This window comes from Capra hircus, chromosome 1 (genome assembly GCF_001704415.2).
Source record: "Capra hircus breed San Clemente chromosome 1, ASM170441v1, whole genome shotgun sequence".
Classification (NCBI taxonomy): Eukaryota; Metazoa; Chordata; class Mammalia; order Artiodactyla; family Bovidae; genus Capra; species Capra hircus.
Genome location: NC_030808.1, coordinates 58493117 through 58502641, shown reverse-complemented (window position 1 = coordinate 58502641; position 9525 = coordinate 58493117). Strand labels below are relative to the sequence as shown.

The following is a 9525-nucleotide window of genomic DNA, read 5'->3' as shown; positions in this document are numbered from 1 at the left end:
TTTGTGGGCAGAGGAACTACAACTCCCACGGAGACTCGGAAGCAGCCTAGGCAAAGGAGCGGTTGTTTCAGCTTTGGCCTTAGTCCGTGCCTGAACCTGGAAAATGTTGCTGGCGCCCCAAGACAGGTCCTCCTCCAGGAAGAGGCCGGGGCTGAATCGCTGGAAACAGTTTACAAGGAAGCCGAGTCCCACCAAGGTGATCCATTGCTATCGGGAGCTCGTGGAGAGAGGCGGGGAGGCGGGGACCAGTCCTGAGGACAGCTGCAGCGCCTCCTGCGCTTCCTTCCTCTTCCCTCAGGGGCATCCTTACCTGGCCGGTCCTAGTCAGGACCGACCCCGTGTCTGCATTGCCCTAATGAAGGGGGCCTAGGGATTTGGGGAGTTGGTTGCCTTACGGCTTTGATGGGCAGCGTCGTGAAAGAACCGTTTCCATCTAACGCTGTTCTTAAAAACCGGAGAATCTTAATAGTACCCATCCCTGTGGAGCGAATTCCAGAGCTAATCCTACACCCCTCTACGCCTGTTTTAGGGAAGTCCCCGCAAGGTTTCATTTCTTTTTCTTTTTTTTTAAATGTTTTGCAAGTCATAGGAACCTGTTCTTCATTGGAGGGGTAAGATTTTCACCTTAAATCCTCTACCTCATATCCCTCTCCTTCTAGTTTTACATAAAGTCTGTAAAATGAACTCAGGAATGCAAGTGGATATTGAATATATCAATACTTAATTCACTTGAAAATCTCTAAATTCAAGCAGCAATCAAAAAATAGATGTTCTTTATATTAGTCACCTTTTTTGATGCCTTAGCATCCAAAGAGATGGAAAACCGAGAACTCCACTGTAAACTTGAAACGTGTAAATGACAAGCGCAAAGTCCCAATGACACGGCGTGTGCTTTTCACAGACTGATTTTAACGTTACAGAAATAAATGTTTTACATGTAAATAAATGGGAGTACCAAATGGAAATCTTAGCTTTCAGCTCCAGAGCAGCTTCACAGCTGTTTTCACCCTTAATTTACACCTCCTTAAAAACTACTGTGTAGACATGTCGCCTTTCTGAGGCCAATAGGCAATTGTGCTTGCAGGTTATTCTAAATATGCCAGCTAAATAATGCACTGGATATACTCTAGTTAGTGAATATCTTGCCCCAGATGCTGGAGGGTGCAGACTGGAGCATTAGAGAGATTTGGAAACAGCGCCTGCTTCTATTGTGTGGGTTCTTTAAAAGATTGGATCCAAAATAGGTGATTACTGTAAACTTATGAAAGGTAAAAACTGGGGACAATTTTGGGACCCCAAAAGGAAAGATTTTTGCTGCTATTACTCATTGCTACTGCCTACAGGATAGAAAGGTAAAAACACAATTAAGCTCCTTGGGGCTCAGTTGTATTTGAATAGGATCAGCTGTTTCTTTGTTGCAGCAACAAAATTATTCAGCAGTACAGCTGCATTAGTTAGTTATTTGTAAGCTGCTTTGAAGGGGAAGTGTTATGTAAGTGAAGATAGTATTATACCTTTCCCTCCTCCGTGTGTCAGTATGCTAGTTTGGATATTCCCTTATTTATTTAAAAACCCACCTGAATTATTAGCAAAGCAAATACCTCTCTTTGTTAAGTGACTATTGGAGGGAATTCTGCAAACTTCTAAGAGTTACAAAGAGTGAAGAAAGAAGTTGTTCTGCAGATCTGCTTTCTAATTTCAGATTAATATCTGACTGACCTGGGCAGAAATTTATGTGATTTCTGCTTCATTTTCTGCTCTGTAAAACAGTAGATAATTGGTTATCCCTCACTCCACCCCCCCCCCCCGGTTCTTATTGGACCAAGCAGTATCCCTGCTTTAGGTAAATACAGGTTACTCCTGAAAATAGAGACCTAAGGAAAGGCACACACCTTTCTCCAAGCAGATTTACTTTCACGGCACTTGAATAATCTGACTAATCAGTGCTTATTTGGGTTTTTATAAGGAATATTATATGCAACATTCCTCTATCTTGGCTCTTAACCCTGGGGAGCTTTAAAAAAGTACACGTGGACCCTACCCAAGACCAATTAAATCAGAATCTGGAGCTGGACCTCAGTAAGAGGTGGAAATAGTCAGAAGGTGTTCCAGAAAAGGCTTCATGTTTTTTCTCCTGCTGGCATTCTGTGTTTTTTTGTTGCTGAACTTCCTAATGAAATGCTTTGGGGACAGACTAAAGAACATTTTCCCACATGCTTTAATAAGAAAGACAGACTAAAATGGCAAAATGATAGATATATTGCTGTGCACTAATATTCTGTATATATTATCTACAGCCTGTGTTTGACCCTGACAATGTGGAACACTGGATTAAGGTAAGGATATTTCATAATTAAGAGTCACACATAATCATGTGGAATAGGAATACTAATAGGTCTCCATTTTGCATACGTTTTGCTGTTTTCATTCCCATGGGACTATATAGTCTTAGTTTTATACGCTACATTTTCATGATTTTGTTGCTTCTCATAAAAGCACGAATGACAAGATAACATCCCTTTCAAATGCCGTGAGGATCATATGAAGAGGTTTAAAGGACAGGGGAAGAGAAGCTTTAGGAGGGGACACTGTGGACATCCCCAGATAATTGGAAAGAATGTACCGCTGTGGCTACATTGACCTGTGAGACCAAGTCATTAGGTAAAACTGTGAATGCATCACAAGTGGGAATCTTCTAATGATCGGAGCAATCCAAAAATGGAGCGGGCATTCTTGTAAAGAGGTGGATTTTCTCTCACCGGAGGTATCCAAGTGGATTCTAAATGCTCACTCAATGTTAGGACTATTGAGGAATAAATATATTCCTCATTTAGTCGAGGGTGGGGGAGCTAATTGGGGGTTAGATAACCCCTGAGGTCTCTTCTAGGCCTGAGATGTATGTTTCGGTACCAAGTACCATTTAAGTTGAAAGTACTGTAAAACCGCTTCAGGTGCCTCCAAGTGTCATTTTGGCAACTTGCCATACTCATTTGTTCACCACATGTTTCAAAATCATGCAGTATTTTCTGGGAAAATATCCTTCTGCCTGTTAGTATTTTGAAGAGCTGTTACTTATCTAAATTGACAGCCATTATGCGCTTCAGGCTAGATGGAACCTAGGCCTGATATAATCATTGCTAACCATTTTTTCATGGTTAACTATATTTATTAAGTTTTTAATAATTATAAATATTTAGCCAGTATTTATTAAGTTCCTACTAAGTACTAGCCCACTGTGTTGGGCGCTGGAGGTATAACAGTGCACGGGGCAGGTACAGTTTCTGCCTTTTCAGAGTTTACAGTCTGTGCTGTGTGCGTGCTCAGTCACTTCAGTCGTGGCCAGCTCTTTGCAACCCCATGGACTGTAGGCTGCCAGGCTCCTGTTTCCGTGGAATTTTCCAGGCAAGAATACTGAAATGGCTTGCCATTTCCTACTCCAGGGGATCTTCCTGACCCAGCGATCAAACCCGAGTCTTCTGTATCTCCTGAACTGCAGGCAGATTCTTTACCACTGCATCACCTGGGAAGCCCAGTTTGTAGTTCAGTGGGGGCAAAACAACTTACGTGAAATTGTTGGGAGAATTAAGGATGTGGTTGAAGTCCCTGGGGTGGGGTACTCGTACAGATGGGGCCAGGGAAGCTTCCTGGCTCCTGCAGAAGGCCTGACTTAGGAGACAATAAGATGGGTCCACCATGGTGGAGGCTAACCTCGGGGAAGCCCACTCCCCAGACTACGTCAAGCTCAGCTTGTGTGTCATTGTTGAAAGTTGCAGTACCAAACCCTTCTTGGGCTTGATTGTGTGTTTAGTTGCTGTCTCCTCCAGAGGGGAAGATTTAAGTAAAATAGATAAAATTCTCTCTGTTTGTACTGTTTTCCTTTTTCATGCAATTATCAGCTGGCTTCACTTGGTTAGATTTTATCATTCCTCTAAAACTTCTGCAGTAGCTCTTTCTCCATTATACCCTCAAATCATCCCTGTCTTGAAAAAAATCAGTCTTCATTTCATCCCGCAGTCATTTCTTTTCCACTGTCTTTGGACTGGACTAGTATAGTCTAATTGGAGAAGGCAGTGACACCCCACTCCAGTACTCTTGCCTGGAAAATCCCATGGACGGAGGAGCCTGATAGGCTGCAGTCCATGGGGTCGCTAAGAGTCGGACACGACTGAACGACTTCCCTTTCACTTTTCACTTTCATGCATTGGAGAAGGAAATGGCAACCCACTCCAGTGTTCTTGCCTGGAGAATCCCAGGGACGGGGGAGCCTGGTGGGCTGCCATCTATGGGGTCGCACAGAGTCGGACACGACTGAAGTGACTTAGCAGTAACAGTAGCAGTATAGTCTAATACAGCCTAGACTCCTTGCTTTTGTGTTCTTATTGTCCTCTTTTGTCCACAATTATTTTCCTTCAGTTTCTAGTTCTTAACCACTCACAGAAAGTTGTCATAAATGACTTCCTGACTAAATACAGTGGTCTCTTCTTTGTCCTTTTAACTTTTTAAGGTTGTCTGATAAATTTTTATGCTAGAAATTCTCTCCTCCATTATCTTTTTGTGACAGTTTCCTCTGGTTTCTCTTAATACATTTCTGTTCACTTCTCTGTCTTCTTGTCTGTTCCCTAATATTATCCAAACTCTGAGTATACCTTAAACAGTTACAACTCTAGACAAGGACTTCGAAATCCACTTGAGTGGGCCACTCGTTCAAAATGGAAGAGGGGGACATATATGGGAAGGACGTGGAATGTGGTGAAGATGGTGAAAGGACTTCCCTCGGGACAGAAAACAAAGATCACTCGGTAGAACTGGGACTTGGCCAAAGCAGGGAACCATTACTTTTTGTGATACTAAGAATTGGTAAATCAGATTGATTCAGGCTTGAAAGTTTTCACTGGAGAGGCAAGGAACAAGACATTTGAGGCTTATGTAAGATAATAGTTGAATATCTACACAGAGTAGGAAAGAGAGGGGACCCTCTTCATAGGTTGGGAGAAGGAGGGGATATATGGTGACTAGAGGGCTTGGTTAAGTGCAACACCACTGGATTAGGAGGAGTCAAAAAAGGAGATGAATAAGAGGTTGATGGGGGGAGAGGGGGTTATCAGCATTTGATTTGAACAATGGAAAATTTTGCGACATGGTTGAGGATGACCATGTCATTGAGTTGCTAAAATGCAATTGAGGAGAAAGCTGTTGGCATACAAGAGATCAAGCAAACTTTGAGGCTGAAATGTTGGTAAGTCATTCTCAGGGACATTAAAGTCACTTAGAATCAGGCAGATGCTTGCTAGAAATACGAATCTTGGTGCTGGTCACTCAAATGCAACAGTCCATCTCAACTTACAATTCATCTTGATTTGATAGAATGACTCATCTTCTTACTCCAGTGTATTTGGCTACTTTGAGCTTTCTAAACATTTCTACTGTGTCAGTTCTCTACTCTTGGAACCTTTAGTAATTCTGCATGCTGTCATATAAGTAAGTGTTAGTTGCTCAGTCATGTCTGACTTTTTGCGACCCTATGGGCTATAGCCCACCAGGCTCCCCTGTCCATGGAATTTATCAGGCAAGAATACTGGAGTGGATTGCCATTTGCTTCTCCAGGGGATCTTCCCAATCCTGGGATAGAAACCAGGTCTCCTGCATTGCAGGCATATTCTTTACCATCTAAGTCAGCAGGGAAGAGGCAGTAAATTCTAGAGGGGCCTCTATCAATCTCTGGAATATCAATCTCCCTATAACAGCCCTTTTACTCTTATACTGCATAACTCCTATCATGCCAGTCTCCTTTCCCTGTATCAGGTAAATCTTCCTTTTGCTTTTTTTAATGATGATCCCCAGCTTGGAATACCCTCTCTCTAGGAGGCCAGTCCACATCTTTCCCTTAAATCTCAGCTTGAGACACCTCTCTCAGTGAACAACTACCCCTCACTCCCCTTACCCTCATAATCCTATCTTCTATACTCCTTTCTTTGGAGTTATGTTGGCGTTCATACACATAGATACCATGTCAAGCATTTACTTGTATGCAGAGTAATTAAGTGGACATCAGTTTGAGCAAGCTCCAGGAGATGGTGAAGGACAGGGAAGCCTGGCATGCTGCAGTCCCTGGGGTTGCAACGATTCGGACATGACTTAGCAACTGAACTGCAACAACAACAGCAACAGTGATTAAGAAAGAATTGGGCACTTTCAAAAACTACATTACTCAGAAAGCTGTTATGTATGGACATGCAGTTTGCACATGGGAATTTGTCAAGAAACTCGTGTATGTACCTGCCAGCCTTGAGGAAATGAAGGAGTGCATTATAGAGCTGCCATTTCTGCATCAATGGCAACAGGCTACACAGGGGTCTGTAGTGGGTAATGTAATTAGTGTGTGCCGTGGGACATAAGGCACACATGTTAAACATTTATATGATCACAGGACACACTGAGACAGTTCCTTTACAAATTATATCCTCATAGCATAGTCAATGAGTAAGAAACTTTTGAAGATGTTCAGTTGTTTTAATCACCTTGTATTGCTTTAAGACTGTTCTTAAGTTGTTTATTGCACACATGGCACTTGTAACCAAAACTAAAGTGAACTCTTTGGGAACAGAAGCTTTTAGTTTTGTTTCCCCCTTAATGTCCACAGTCCTGGGAACAGAGTTAGCCTTTAATCAACTTGTTTAAAGAATAAATTGCTAAATAGATACATGAGACCTCTCCAGTCTCTTATGTATTTACATTGAAAAAAAAAAAAAAGGTAAGGATATAATGTTTTAAAACAAGGAGTTACAGAGATTATTTCTAATCCTTACTATCATCTAGCATTTTTTCCCCCAAATCTTCATTTGAAGTGATAGCCCAAACATTTGCTTTGTTAGAGCCAAGCACACATTTCTCTTTACTCCCTGACTTGTCAGTACCAGACTCTGCCCTTCTTTAGTACCAAGATCAGTCTTCCTTCTCCTGTCTGCAAGCTCTCTCTCTTCTAAGAATCTGCACAGATTCCAACTCAGGTGAGATGATGTGTCATGGAAAGTTATTTCTTTCACCCACAGCCTGAAGAACTACATCTGCAACTCTGTTTTTGTTCTTTATATTTAGTTTGTGGATATTGGTTTGTAAAAATTAGAGTTGATCTATTTATTTGTACATTATTTACAAATATATGTGTCTATGTGTGTATACACATGCAAACACATACAGTATATGTGAAATTCATCTCTCTGCCTTAGAATTTAAGGACCTTAAAAGAAAGGACTAGGTACCAAGCATATCGTGACCCTTAAGTGAAGGATATATAACAACAGCATTGACTTGGGTATGTTGGAGGCTCTGAAAGAGAACACATCTCTCCAGAGTGACCTCATGAATGGTCTCTGGTTAGACCATTTTTATTCTGATTTCATATTTTATCCCATATGTTCTATTTTGACCTCTTTTTCGAGTTACCTTGATGTTTCAACTTTATTCCTCTGCTTCTAATTCAGATTTAGCTTATGAAATCCTTAAAAATTTAAAAGATCAAGCCCATGACAAGTTTTGAGCATGCAGGTAAACCAAAATGTCATGAGTTTGCCCACCTCTGCCAACCCCTTCCCCATTCCTGTGAATTTGGCCATGTTTTTACTAGATTTTCACTGTTGAGTTAACATTCTGAATTACTACAGTTCAGTGACCCTTTATCCCAATTTTATTAGTTTGCCTGATATGTAATGGGAAGTTTCCTTCAGGGGTAGGAATCTGAAGTATAGCTACCTGCTTCTGGTTCACATTAATATGCAAGTACTAGTGGCATGGAAACTATGAATAATAAGCTATTGTAGGTTTTTTAAATATCCAGGTGTCAGGATCCCATGACTGATGCTCCAAACAAAAGTCATCTAAAGCTTAAACACCCTTTTGTTCAAATATAAACATTATGAGCACCTGTTAAAACTTGGTAAAATGCTGCAATTAATTTCATGCTTAATGAGTAAAATTATTTGGGGTGGATACTTAAACTTCAAAGTATCTTTTAAAATGGAAAAAAGAAAGTGTCTTGGTAGTTGGTAGAAAATCAGAATCTTGAATAGGAGAGAAATCTTCTAACCCTGAAGAAAGTTGTCATCTTGGTGGATTTTTTTTTCTTCTTTTAAAGAGAGTGGAGAAAGCTTCAGAATTTGCAGTTTCTCAAGTATTTTCTGCTGGAAATTCAAATTTATCCAGAAGGCTTTGGGGCCAACTTGTAGATTTGGAAACACCTGAGCAAATAGAAGATCATGAAGAAGTCTACGCAGAAGGTAAGAGAATACACTGGAGTACAACTTACTAAAGCATAACTCATAATGAATTTCAGACTACAGAACGAAAGTGTTTCTTTCTCTTGTTCTTAATTTTTGTTTTCTTCTACTTTCCTAAAGCTAATTTACTCTGGAATTACTTCCAGTATTTCAAGTAAGATTATATTTAAGGCCTGTTCTGTCTCTTGAAATAGAACCACGTCCAGAGGCGGCTTTGACGTAACACAGTTATCTAGTAAGTGTAAGATACTGCTCCTGTGGCACCAAGGGCAGCTTGTTAACTTGATCTGGTATCATCCAGATAATTTGATCACAAGTTTATGAATCAGCTTTGTTCCTTAGGAAAGGAGAAAGCATTTGCTCTTCTGGAATCAGTATTGTAGTTACTGATGCCCTAGGGAATTCCACTGTTTGGGATGAAGAGATCAAGAGGGACCAGCAAAGAAGCCTGGAAAGGAGAGGCCCTTGAGGTAGGAGGAAAAGTCAGAGAGCCATATCCTGGAAGCCAGTTTTCATTTGAATTATTTATGTCTCCAGTTTTTCAGATTATTTCTTCATTTATTCAACATATATATTAAATTGTTACTCTGTGCCAGGAACTGTTTAAGGCTTTGGAAGAGCAAGTCATGAATAAGGGATGAAGTTCTTGCTTTCATGGAGTATGCATTCTAGAGTGAGAATAAAGAAAATGAAAAACAAAAGGTCAGATAGTGATAAGTCATCCGAGTTTGGACCTAAATAACAAGAAAGAGCCACGTGAGCTATGATGGCGGAAGAGCATCCCAGGCATTGGGAAAGGTCACATTAAGAGTTAAAGTACAGGCTTGGTGTGCTTGAGGGACTGAAGGAAGACCAGTGTTGCTGGAGCTTCCCAGTGGAGAAAGCTTGCAGAAGGGCCTTCTAGGCCTGGGGAAAGAATTTAGAGTTTATTCTGAGTATGAGCAGATATCACTGAAGAGTTTTATTTTTTATTAATTATTATTTTAACATCTTTGAAGGGATTTAAGCAGAGGTACAGTAGGACCTTTTCCTATTATATGAAGACTGAATTACAGGGCGGGAAAAAGGAGACTAGTGAGAGACCGTTACCATGGTCTGCGTGTGCTCTGATGGCACTTGGGGCTGGGTAGTTGGTGGTACTGGAGATGGCAAAAGGAGATTTATTCAGAAATTGGCAAAGCTATGTCTTACCCTACCCATTCTCCCACCCTACCAATAGAAATACACAATATACTTTAGTCACTCAAGACTT

At 40.9% G+C, this 9525-nt stretch overlaps 1 protein-coding gene across 1 annotated transcript in view; it reads left to right on the top strand.

The window, feature by feature from the left end:
• CCDC191 (coiled-coil domain containing 191) overlaps nt 15-9525 on the top strand; it is a 97293-nt gene continuing 87782 nt past the window's right edge. Inside the window, exons 1-3 of the mRNA XM_005674941.3 lie at nt 15-196; nt 2298-2336; nt 8132-8273. Of these exons, the coding sequence (XP_005674998.2) occupies nt 104-196; nt 2298-2336; nt 8132-8273 (274 nt within the window). The 5' untranslated portion in view covers nt 15-103. The remainder of the gene's footprint in view (nt 197-2297; nt 2337-8131; nt 8274-9525) is intronic.